Source organism: Pyrus communis, chromosome 5 (assembly GCF_963583255.1).
Source record: "Pyrus communis chromosome 5, drPyrComm1.1, whole genome shotgun sequence".
NCBI lineage: Eukaryota > Viridiplantae > Streptophyta > Magnoliopsida > Rosales > Rosaceae > Pyrus > Pyrus communis.
The window spans coordinates 4,086,939-4,100,216 of NC_084807.1; the positions used below are offsets into that span (position 1 = coordinate 4,086,939).

A 13,278-nucleotide genomic window follows, 5' to 3' on the forward strand; every position below is an offset into this window, starting at 1 on the left:
TGTAAGGGAAGAGAGATTAAGAAGGGAAGGAATCCCACTCCAAATGAAAAATGCAAGAACATAACAACATAACCAAACCACTCTAAGTGCTCAATCCCAACACAGCACACTTGAGGTCCCTCAAATCTGTCAACTTGCAAAACCGGCACTGCACCGTGAGAATGGTGTATATGATAGATAAAACCCAATAAGTTGTGTAGCTTGTGTGAGTAGTAAGTAAACTATGATTCACTAAGCATGCCATGTCATAAAGCCATAAGTACGGATTATTGTCATCCAATCTCTATGACAAGTATTCTTACAATGCTATACATCCTAAATCATCTTTCTCTATGGTCACACCTGTCATCTCGTGTTCTCCTAGATCATTAATCCTCTCTTCCATACATAAACAAGTTTTAGAGCTAGGATGACACAGTTGCCCCAAGCCTACACTTCATATGATTTCCAAACTTCTCATAGAACTACCATGCAGGAAAACAGAGTCCAAAAACCATTTAATGAACTCGACAAGCATGAATCATTAGTTTTCATAACTACTCAATGAACCTATAAGAAGTAGGATTCTAGATCAACTCAATGAGATACATATAATATAAGGTTTCAGACCAGCTCAACGGAACAATATAAGGAGTATGATTCCTGACCAACTTAACAGAATCCCTAAAATCGAGGATTTCAGACCAACTCAATGGAATCATATAAAGAGTAGGATTCCATTCCAACTCAATTGAATCCATAGTAGTTCCGGACCAACACAACGAAACCATTTAGGAAATAGTATTTGTAGACCAACTCCATGGAATCCCTATAATGCGTATGACCCCTTAATGCAGATTAACCAAGCAGAACCATATACATACATAATATAGTATGGTCCCCCAATGCGGATTAATCAAGCAAGACCATACCATACAACAATAGCTAGGCAATTATCATCTATTGCAGATTTCCCATGACACCCCTAATAGTCAACAAATTAGGGTAGAGATGTGTAGTTCATCACCAAAATGATAACAAAACCATAGGTAATAATTAAAAGATGTGATAAAATTTGGACTAAAAATCATAATTTCATGAGTAAACTAAAATTATCTTGCAAGTCAACTACAACAACCTCCCCTCTTGGGGACACAATAGGTTCATCTCAATTGTTGCAATCAAATCCGCAAGTCATTGTGTGTGGAAGAGATGCACAAACTTGTTTAACATGCAAGACTGTAAATTGTGTGTGGAAGAGATGCACAAACTTGTTTAACATGCAAGACAATAAATAACTGTAAGTAGCCAAGGACCAAGGGTGTCGCCCAAAAGCTCTCTAACGACCAAGTTAGTATGTAAATATATGAGATTCAAGTAGAGACAAGAGAATACGTGTGCGGTAATTCCGTTACCAGAGATAAACTCTAAAGGGGTATATTCATACTAGTCAAGATAGAGTCGTTTTAGGATATGGAATCTGTATTAAATAGGGAGAATCCTAAAGAATATATAGGAGTATATAGTGCATCCTCTTAGGAGTATGTTTACTTCCGATGCCCGGTAATTTTTTTAGATTGTAAGGATTATAAGAATATAGGAAACTTGGCTGATACCTTACTGGATCAAGTTTTAGTGTCTTTCAGAAAAAGTATGATCAATCTCAACGAAGTTGTCAACTTCGCCCATTGCTCTGGAACAGGATGATGGTGGCAGCGCAGCTCTGTCTGTGTAACTCCGTTGCAGAAGCTGTAGAGTCCATGACCAGATTTTTGAGGTATTCGTATTCTTATTTGCCTTACATCGACCTTGGAAAATCATGGTCCCACACTAATTAATCACACCATGTTCAGAGCATAACAATAGTACATTATTCACAAACAGTCTGTGATGTGCATACATAACCAATAGTTTGGCTATGTTTTATTACAACTAGATAAAGACAAGACAAAAGTAAAATCACCTTACTTCGTAGAAATATTGTAATATAATCAAGCCCACTCGTTGTTGTTCACTACTGCTTTGGTCTCACTATCTCATAAATTCGGATTGTGTCTCTATAACAAGCGTCTTGCCTTTGTCGAGGCTACTCAAGTTTGCACCTCTTCTGTCAATTATTCTGTTAAGAGTTAATGGAAACCACCATTACTGTTAAGTGTGTCGTCGGCCGTCGGAAACTAAACTCAAAAATTGGCAAATTGGGGTTGAATCCACCTCAGATTAGTTGGAGTTTGGCCGAGCTTCCTCGCCAGAAACTAAAATCAAATTGAATAATTAAGAGTAAATTGTAGCATTGGTCCCTCAACTTTAATCAAATTGGAGCAATGGTCCCTCAACTAAAAATCTACTACCATTGGTCCCTCAACTCATCAAAATGTGTAGTTATGGTCATTTTCATCAACTTCATCAGAATTTTGTCAAAATGAGTTGTGTTGGAAGGACTATTGCTATAATTAGGATCCCTCAACTCATCAAAACGTGTAGTTGTGGTCATTTTCGTCAATTTTGTCAAAATTTTGTCAAAATGAGTTATGTTGGAATGACCATTGCTACAATTTGGTTAGAGTTGAGGAACTATTGATTTAATTAGGAGGGAATATTTCTTTAGTTGGATTAAAGTTTAGGGACTAATGGTAATGAGTTTTTAGTTGAGGGACAATAGCTGCACGTTTTGATGAGTTGAATAACCAATGTTAATAGATTTTAATTGAGGGACCATTGCTCAAATTGAGTTAAAGTTAAGGGATCATTGCTACAATTTACTCTTAAATCAAAGCTCAAATGATAACGATGTCGTTGAGTTTCAATTCGAAATTTGCCACAGAGTTCACTGAGAATGGTTGTTCGAATTTAGTACCTTTCTACCCTCAATGATTCTAGTTTTAGTGGTTTGGAATCAAGATTTGGTCGGCGTTTAATGGTGGTTGTGGTGGTGACGTCTCGGTGAGCTAGAAAGAGAGAGAGTGTGTGAGGTCGAATTGCAAGTTTAGGGGAGAAAAGACTTGGAGAATGAGGGAGGGGATAAAGCTGACTGAGTTGGGTCACAACTCATGATTAGAAAAAATTGTTACAGGTACTCCATGTAATCGAACAATCTAATCAATGAAGAGTTTAGCCAATTTAACAATTGAGTAAGTTTCACGAACCGCAATAAAATGAGCTACCTTCGTGAGTAGATCAACGATCATGACTATCCCTTGTTCGGGAAAAAGTTACAAAAAATATATGGTAGTCTCTTCCAACTCCAAACATGAATAGGAAGCGGTTGAGACAATCAAGAAGGTTTTTGTCTTACAGCATTAACTTATTGACAAATTAAACATCTTCTCACATATTGAGCAAAGTCCCTTTTCATACCTGACTAGTAAGGCTTTATAGTATGATACACCTTGGTAGCACCGGGATGCATAAAATAAGTTGAAAGTATGTGCTTCGTCTAAAATTTCCTTCTTCAGTTCTTCATCATTAAGAACATAGTTAGAACAATTTTTAAAAGCAACCTATATGCTGTTTTTGAAAGCTGATGTTTGGAGGCCATTACTTTTAAAATAAGCAAGATATTTTAGTTTTACCAAACACTTATTTATCGCTTAACTTTAAAGTAAAGTGGTTTTTGGTTAAAAAAAAAAGAATTTCAACGAAATATTCCCGGTACTGTTTACTTTTAACAAAAAATCGCAATTTTACATTTCTTGGTTATTCACTTACACATTTATTTGTTATTTTTGATTAAAACTAAACTTTTTAAGAACTTTTTGTTAGTTTTCTTTAAAAAAAATTAATATCAAACTGAACCTTAGCGCATTCGACTTTTTATCCGAAGTTTCGGATTTGAATCTATTTTTCGGAGTTCGATAAGGTTAATGTAGATTATCCATGGTTTGTAAAAGGAAAATGAGCGCTACGGTTACCCTCTCCATAGAAGCATATGGCCTCTAGGAAGTAGAAACATCTACTTCCAGTTCACACGGTCCTGACTCCTGACCGGATAATGGAATTCTCACTCAGCACCCCACACTATCCCAACACCACCTCTCCCTTCTCCGCCGTCTCCGTCGTCCTCAACCTCAACCAAAAACAGCACTCCACCACCACCACTTGTCTCTCTTTCTCTCTCAAACCAACACCTCCGCCGCCGCCAAATTCTGACAGCCCCATCAGCTCCTCCCCTCCATCTAACCAACTTCGCCGCCCCAAAACCCTCAAAACCGCTTCTCCACCCACCAAACCCACCTCCAAATTCCGCTCTAACCCTTTCAAGAACCTCATTAATCCCGCCCAAGTCCCTACCCCACCAATTAACACCACCACCAACGCCAATTCACACCCGCTCACTGACAAGCTTTGGCTCACCAGCAAGCTCTCTCCCCCACCTCCACCTCCACCTCCACCTCCACCTCCGCCGCCCGAAACAGATACTTTTGAAGAAACCCAAAAACCCATCAAGGACAATGAGCCCGGAAAGAATTCGGAGCTACCCAAAGTTGAGTTGCGGCAGGAAGGTAAAATCTTTGTGGGAAATTTGCCCAACTGGGTCAAGAAAAATGAGGTTTCCGACCTTTTCCGGCAATTTGGGCCCATAAAGAGTGTGATTCTGATTAAGGGTCATTCAAGCACTGAGAGAAATGCCGGCTTCGGGTTTGTTATTTACGGTGGTAAGACTGCAGCTAAGTCGGCCACGAAGGCTGTGGAGTTCGATGGCATGGAGTTCCACGGGAGGGTTCTGACTGTCAAATTGGATGATGGGAGCAGATTGAAGGACAAAACTGATGAGAGGACACGGTGGCTTCAAGGGTACGACAGCGTTGAGTATCAGTCTCAGTGGCATAAAGAGCGGGAGAACTCGCGGAAGGCATTGCGCAAGGTTATGGATACTGAACCAGAGAATTGGCAAGCAGTTGTTAGGTTTTTTGAGAGAATTGAGAAGGTAAAAGCTCGGTTACACTCGTAGTTTATATGCATTTCACGTTCACTATATGTCAACATCCTCAGGCATATTTTGTTTCGATATGTATAGCTGTTTGAATTTATGCTGTATGCTATTGCTAATAATGAAAATCACCTTCAAATTCACTTGGTGAAACATTAATTCGTATACTCATCACACAACATGTTATGGACATTCATATATCCGTGCATTATGTGGTACTTAGTCAATGAATGGTTGCTTCGGTAATATGTGCATGACACAAGTGTTTATCCTATGTCTTTTTTCTTCTTGACACCAGCCTTCCAGAGGAGAATATGGCCTGATGGTGAAGTATTATGCAAGGCGAGGGGACATGCATCGTGCTCGTGAAACTTTTGAGAGCATGCGAGCAAGAGGAATAGAACCAACATCCCATGTGTACACAAGGTAATACTTTGCATAAATCATTCATAACTTAAGCTCTCGGTAATAGTTTTTGGGCCAACTTTTATTTTGGGTAAGTTAATGATCCTGTAATTTGTGGGGAAGTATTAGCAAGTCTTCTTTTATAGTTCAGAAATCAAGCACCTGTTTCTACTTCTCTTTCTTTTTTCTTTTGTTTCTTACAAATGTTACGAGGAAGTTTAACAAAAAACTTTATGGATTATGTATTGAATTCGAAATATGAAACTCAAGTTTCAAAAATGGTTTTGGTGATGTTTGATATTCTTGAGTAGACTCCAGGTGATTTTATTAAGGACTCACGTGATTGACATCCCAATTTTATTAGAGGCTTTGAGTTGAGTTTGTAATTAGAATACGAGATCACTGTTAATTTGGTTAAATTTTCATGCTATTTCTCATGCTGATTTTTAATAAAGCCCATTCAATATGTAAGAGAATTCATATAGTTCAGACTCTCCTTTATGAATAAAGGCTTTGTTGACTGTTGAGTTGTACAACTTGTACTGAATTTTATTCTGACTTGTTGGGTGATTAATGAGACTTCATTTGTTAAATTAGAAGTTTAGGGTTGTTTTCAATCTTCTACAAATTTACAATAGAGTAAGATTGATAAAACTCATGGCCTTGTAATCGAAAAAAAAAAAAAAAAAAAAAAAACTTATGGCCTTTATTTCAGTGTATCTGTTGGTGATATTTTTGAGCTTATGCCCTTAATGTAGGTTGCAGTGCACATTTATTTTTGGTTTAATGTGTTAAAGAAATTACTCTCAATCTCAAATCATACTACCACTGGCCCTTGTAGTCACAGTAGTTACTCTCAATGTTTACAAGAGGGATGCCCATAGGGGTTTGTTGAGAGAGTATATCCCACATCGGGAACGTAAAGCCTTGCCTTACACTAGAGACCAATTGGTTTAGGGCTGGGTGATCTAATTCTATCATGGCATCAAAAAAGGTAATCCACATGTTACACCCACCGGCCACACATGTTCCCATGTCACTTGAATATGAGTTGTCCACGTGTTTGACTTTAGTAATACTAACACAGCATGTGAGGGAACTTGTTCAAAGTATATAACACATCAAGAATGTAAAACCTCACGTTGCAATACATAGTGTTATGAGTATCTGCTCCTAATACCAATTGGTTTTGGATTTGGTTACTAATTTAATCAAAGCTTTAAGTTCAACCCACAACAAGAGGGTGAGAATTGGGAAGACTTTCACAAGATCAAAGAATCACATTATGAAATTTATTCTAGTTTGCATTACAACTATAGGGTCCAATCATATCTAAAAGTGTAAATCTCTCTAGGAGTATGTACTTTAGAGTTTTCGGTTTCCTCTTCCCGACATTAAAAGTTTTATACTATGTGCAGCCTTATTCATGCTTATGCAGTTGGCAGAGACATGGATGAAGCATTATCATGTGTTAGAAAAATGAAGGAAGAGGGCATCGAAATGAGTTTGGTGACTTACAGTATCATTGTCGGGGGATTCGCAAAAGTTGGCAATGCTGAGTAAGCAAGCAATATACATATGTAGTTTGCACATTTTCCTAGTAATTATAGTGGTTTTATAAGGTGCTAATTGAAGTTGTTTCAATGATACATTTGGTACATTCACAATTTTTACGTTTGAGAATTTGGGTAAATTTCATTCATGTGCATTGTAGTTTGGCCCATCTGTTTAGTCATTGGTATGGTTTGATTATTAGTAATCTAGGTGTAAAACTGTCTACAAAAAATAAAAATGGTTGGTATTTGTGCACCCCCTCAGAACCTAGGGGGTATATGTGCAAGTTTCCCTAGTAGAAATTTGCCACCTTCATTTTAAATTTCAAGTCATGACATACAATCTAGGTGATCGATTGATTGTTTTATTAATGCTAACTTCTCATCTATACTGAAACAGAGCAACTTTTGTGTGTCCTTAATTTAATTCTATTTGATGTTGTTTGGAAGAGCTGCAGATTACTGGTTTAAGGAGGCCAAAGAGAGACATACAACTTTGAATGCAATCATTTATGGGAATATTATATATGCTTATTGGTGAGTGTTGCAAATTCCGTCTTATGTCCCATTCATTTTGGTATCATTATATATGTATCGGTCATTATGCATACACAAATTATTTGTATTACGCCCATTTTCTAAAATCTGAAAGACAAGGGAGTAAATATAACTCTTGATTTAACTTCTCTTGCATTAATGATTTTTCTGTTTGCTTATCATGTGTTATGTATCATTGTTGCTCCAAATTCTGTTTGGGGTCATCTTAATATGATGTAACTATGCAAGTAAGATGCATTTTAAATGCAGTCTTGTTCTTTAAACTTTTATGTTATTTCTGCCTTGCTTGAATTACAGTCAAACATGCAATATGGATCGCGCCGAGGCATTAGTGAGGGACATGGAAGAAGCAGGCATAGATGCTCCTATTGACATTTATCATACCATGATGGATGGCTACACAATTATGGGGAATGAAGATAAATGTTTGATTGTGTTTGAACGACTCAAGGTACAAGCTTCAATAAAAGTGTTTTCCTTGTCTAAGTTGTGCATATATACATTCTTCTGTGCTGGTGTTCCTTTATGAACAATTCAATTTAAGAAGTCTCATTACTCTTTTTAATCAGATGATACTGGTAAGTTTTAACAAGATTTCTTTTCTATGTTGTAGAATTTAAAAAATATCTTATGGTTAAATGGAGGAAAGAACTGTAATTCTGACTAAACATGTTCTTTTTGATTGAAAACATAGAAGACTTCTTTATAAACAAAGACTAATGATTAGTTAATCGGGTATGAAATATGTCTATGCGCGTTCAACTTTTGATAAAAGAACAAGTATGAAATCAAGATATAGTTGCCAGCTTAGTAATGAATCAGTGATTTAATAAAAGGAGCATTATGGGAAAGTTAGAACAGATGTTTATTTTTTATTCTTTTTGTTTTGTTGCAAGTTTATGAAATAGTTTTGTTGCAAGTATATGAAATACTCAAGTGATAGAGAATTTAAATATAGGAGATTGTTAAACGAGCCTTTTATGGAAACTTAAAACAGAAAACTTTGTTGCAAGTATATGTAGTATAGGATTAATGTTGACAAGTAGAGAAATGAAATTTAAGAATTGTTTGCTTACGATGCATGGAAATTTTAAACAGAAAACTTGAAGAATTGTTTGCTTATGATGCAGCCTATTCTTTTCTTTTGCCTGGAAAGGTTCTTAGATTGTCCGTCAAGCTTTTAACTCTTGCCTATAAAACTTAAAGAGGTGTTTTTTCAAGGCCCTAAATACCCTAACTTTTTTACTATTTCTTATAGGGGATGTATAATGTCTTCATCCAATAACGTGATTGTTCATTGCCCATAAAGATTTGCCATATTTCTTCTCTGTATACTAATACTTGCTGATTGGCATATAGGAATGTGGCTTTACACCTTCAGTTATCAGTTATGGATGTCTGATCAATCTTTACATTAAGGTATGGCTCCTTTTTTTCTGTCCTTTTTTCCCTTTTCACATAAAAGTAACAATCAATTGTTTCAAAATTTATCCTTTGTGCTATCATTAAGGGCTCACAATTCAGTTAATACACACATTGTCGATTATGAGCAATTATATTTTTGGAACCTTAGGAATGTTTCCTCAAAAGGCCAACTTGGAGTTTTAAAACTTAAATATCATTATGCGAATAAGCTTACTTGATAACTCAATTCCTAGGCCAACCTAAGAAATAAAGAGTAGGCCTTTCAGATTCTGTTTATAAACCCAAGATGGTGTTATTCTTCCAGTCTTCTTTGTTTCATTCTGTCGTGTTAGATTTTCAATTTTATACATAAAAAGTATATATCCACTGGGTGGTTAGAATGCTCTTTAGTACTCTTCCTTTCTGCTGATGACCACCAATCAAAATGAATGAATAATGTAGTTCTTGCTTCACGATAACCTGACGATCCCAATGAAGAAGTTGGGGTTTCACCATAAAACCAATTAGTAAGGGAGTAGCCCAATTACTCATAAGCACATGCAAGGTCCCTTCTTTCCCCGATGTGGGATTCATACTCTTAATATGCCTCCTGACGCATGGTGAATTTTCAAGCCTAACACATGGACAACACAAATCGGGTAATGTGGGGCACGTGTTGGCCGTTGGGCTTCACACATAAGTCAGCCTGCTCTGATACTATAAAGGAAGTTTGGGTTCCACCATTAAACCAATTGGTAATATGGGGAGTAGCCCATTTACTTATAAGCACGTGCAAGGTCCCGATTTGGGATTCATACCCTAAACACCAAATATAACTTTAAGAGGGTTGTAACATTGATCCCCTGAAGAAAAGCTAAGGAAGAAAATTCATAATGATCGAACTGGGCCAAATTTTTGTGTCTTCAAATTTCTTTGCTACATTTTACTTGCTGGTGAGAGTCTGAGTTGAGAGTAACCTGTCCGGTGCTATGCTGTTTGACTACTGCTGTCCTCGTCCTTTTCTTGCTGAGTCCATCGCTTTAGTGGTTGTACATTTGTTCCTTCTTTGAATTCCTTGAGTTCTGATTTACAATTAATTTTGGGGGCGCAAGTCTATAAGTTTGTACTTGTTATCATTTTGTCTATAAGCTACGACTAATTTGAAGATTGGTATCTGAATTTCAGATTGGAAAAGTTTCTAAAGCCCTGGAAGTTAGCAAAGTGATGGAATCAGCTGGCATAAAACATAACATGAAGACCTACTCCATGTTAATCAATGGCTTTTTGAAGTTAAAAGATTGGACTAATGCATTTTCAGTTGTAGAAGATTTGGTAAAGGATGGGTTGAAGCCAGATGTAGTCCTTTACAATAACATTATAACAGCTTTCTGTGGAATGGGTAACATGGACCGTGCCATTCGCACCGTTAAAGAAATGCAGCGGGAGAGATATAGACCTACATCACGGACGTTTATGCCAATAATACATGGTTTTGCAAGGGCTGGAGAAATGAGAAGAGCCCTCGAGATTTTCGATATGATGAGGATGAGTGGGTGCATTCCCACTGTGCATACATTTAATGCTCTGGTTCTTGGTCTTGTGGAGAAGCGGCTGGTAAATATCCTTGAGATGCAATGCATATATTATATACTTATACAATCATATATTACATATAGTACATGCATACATACACACACACATATCAAATTTCTCTACTTGGGGACATTCAAATTTTAACGATAAAAGATTCTCCATTATTTGATTGCCCCGTCCACTGCAATTATGATTCAAATTTGAAATGAAAGTAAGTGTTGCAGATGCAGAAGGCGGTTGAAATATTGGATGAGATGACACTAGCAGGCATAAATCCAGACGAGCACACATACACAACTATCATGCATGGTTATGCAGCTTTAGGTGATACTGGCAAAGCCTTTGAGTATTTTACCAAACTGAGGAGTGAGGGCCTGGAGATTGATGTGTTCACATATGAGGCTTTGCTGAAGGCATGTTGCAAGGCAGGCAGAATGCAAAGTGCATTAGCGGTCACCAAAGAAATGAGTGCTAAACGCATTCCAAGGAACACCTTTGTTTACAACATATTAATTGATGGGTATGGTTTGTTAAAAGTTTTTAATATGCACTGATATACTTCACACTAGTACTTTCGTGGGTCTTTATTCTACCGTCTGCTTCTTTGTTTTGTAGGATGTTTTATGTCAAGTTACTGGAATCTACTTTTTCAATATATTCTTCTCTTTAGTTGATTATTTTCGCTGCCTCTGAACCTGCCTTCCTTTATGCAGATGGGCTCGAAGAGGTGATGTTTGGGAGGCTGCTGACTTGATGCAGCAGATGAAAAAGGAAGGGGTTCGACCTGATATTCACACCTACACATCTTTCATAAATGCTTGTTGCAAGGCTGGAGATATGCAGGTATTTTACAATTTTGTCAGGTCGTTGGAGATAATTTTATTTCAAGAAGTATTACTTATATGACCATTCTTTCATCGCCATTTTGAGCTTTTATGAATAAAATGTCTATTTCATATATTTCACATTTGTCGTACTTTATTTAAGTACTTTATTCTACAGATGGATTTCGTGACTTGTTATGCATTAAAAAGCAATGGAAAATGGTGTTTTTCCATAACTGCAAAAATTTGTCATCTTTCTGATTTCAGTTGGCCAAAACCCTGGCCTTATAATACAAGAATTAGAAAACTAAACTAACCTCATTTTCATTTTAAATTTATCAATTTGGTTCAGCAGTTCATTTTATTTACATTCTGTCTTCAGAGAGCTGAAAAAATAATTAAAGAAATGGAAGCGTTTGGAGTGAAGCCAAATGTGAAAACCTACACTACGATGATAAAGGGTTGGGCGCGTGCTTCTCTCCCAGAGAAGGCCTTGAGATGCTTCAAAGAGATGAAGTCAACTGGGTTGAAGCCGGACAGAGCTGTATACCATTGCTTGATGACATCTCTGCTGTCAAGGGCTACTGTTGCTGAAGTTTACATCTACTCGGGCCTTCTGTCCATTTGTAAAGAGATGATTGAATCTGGGTTGACTGTTGATATGGGAACTGCAGTTCACTGGTCGAGGTGCTTACGCAAGATTGAAGCAACAGGTGGGGAGCTTACAGAAGCCCTGCAGAAGACCTTCCCACCTGATTGGAGCTCATTTCATACCTTAGATGTAAGTTCAGATGTAGACAGTGATGAAGAAATAGATATTATCAGTGACGATGATGAGACGGAGTTTGCTAGTGGAATAAACCGTGATGAATTTATGGAGAGGATTGTCTAAACGACAGAACCTGTTTCTAAATCGTGTTGCTGACAAAGGATATAGCATGCTACTGCGCATACAGACGTTATGCACGCTGGTTCGGACTCTAGCTTCATTTAAAGCAGTGAGGTTGAAGAAATTTTAGATTGCTGGAAGGGTTTTTGCAGGATGAGAACCAGTGCCATTACTGATATCATGATTCTTTGTTAGCTTAAATGTTCTTTTGTACAGAACTTATTTTTTATATGAATTTTTCAAGTTTTTGAACAGAAATGGCAATTAGGTTTTGTTTAGGTTTTTCCAAGTGACACAATTCGTTGTTTTTCTTAAATGTTAGGTGTCCAACTCCAAGCCCTCAAATGAATTTTAAATAAGGTGGCACGTCAAGAAGAAAAGTCAAGAAGATCCTAACAGAGGAAATCCAAGCATGTGTGCCAAATCGTATTCTTAAGGAGCTTATTTTTAAAACTCTTTTTATCATCACACACTTCTATTTATTTTTAGTCGTCGGATTGAATAACTCGAATAAAAAATAATGGACAAATTAAACATGCGTATGCATCATTAAAATTAGGCTTAGTAGCTACGCCTCCTGAAACTCGATTTTAATCTGACTTTGTTTCCTGTAACTCAAAAGTCACCACTTTACTTATTGAAACTTAAAGTTTGCTTCACTTTGCCCCCTGAAACTCAGTTTTGATCCTATTTTGCTCTTGAAATTTGAAAGTCATCTTTATAAAATTCAAATTTACTCCACATTGACTTAGATATGTTAATTTCTTATGTGAGTAGAATTTGAGTGAGCCATGCTGATCAATTTTTTTTCTTTCATCTCTTTAATTTCTTTTAAATTTAATATTATATGATATTTTAATATTAACGCATAATGGAGATTTATAATCAAATTTCATAGTTTTATTGAGTGTAGAGTCCTACATATATTTTATGAGGCAACCTATAAGTTTTAAATAGAAGAGAGCTCACAAGTCAAAGTAGAACGAATTTGAAGTTTTAGGAAATAAAATGATAACTATTGAGTTATAAAAAGCAAAATAAAATCAAAATAGAGTTTCGGATGACGTAGCTAATAATAAGCCTTAAAATTGTAAGATACATCACTAATATGGTTGAGCTATCTAATTTTAATTCCTTGAAGAT

At 36.6% G+C, this 13,278-nt stretch overlaps 1 protein-coding gene across 1 annotated transcript; it reads left to right on the forward strand.

Annotated features, from left to right (window-relative positions):
- Window positions 1-3,848: 3,848 nt before the first annotated feature.
- Window positions 3,849-12,775, forward strand: LOC137735353 (pentatricopeptide repeat-containing protein At5g04810, chloroplastic). The gene is made up of 10 exons (XM_068474774.1): window positions 3,849-4,906; window positions 5,208-5,335; window positions 6,733-6,873; window positions 7,318-7,404; window positions 7,723-7,876; window positions 8,785-8,844; window positions 10,015-10,443; window positions 10,647-10,942; window positions 11,136-11,265; window positions 11,629-12,775. Exons 1-10 carry the CDS (start codon window positions 3,971-3,973, stop codon window positions 12,136-12,138), a joined length of 2,871 nt encoding a protein of 956 aa, XP_068330875.1. The 5' UTR covers window positions 3,849-3,970; the 3' UTR covers window positions 12,139-12,775.
- The last annotated feature ends 503 nt before the right edge of the window (window positions 12,776-13,278 follow it).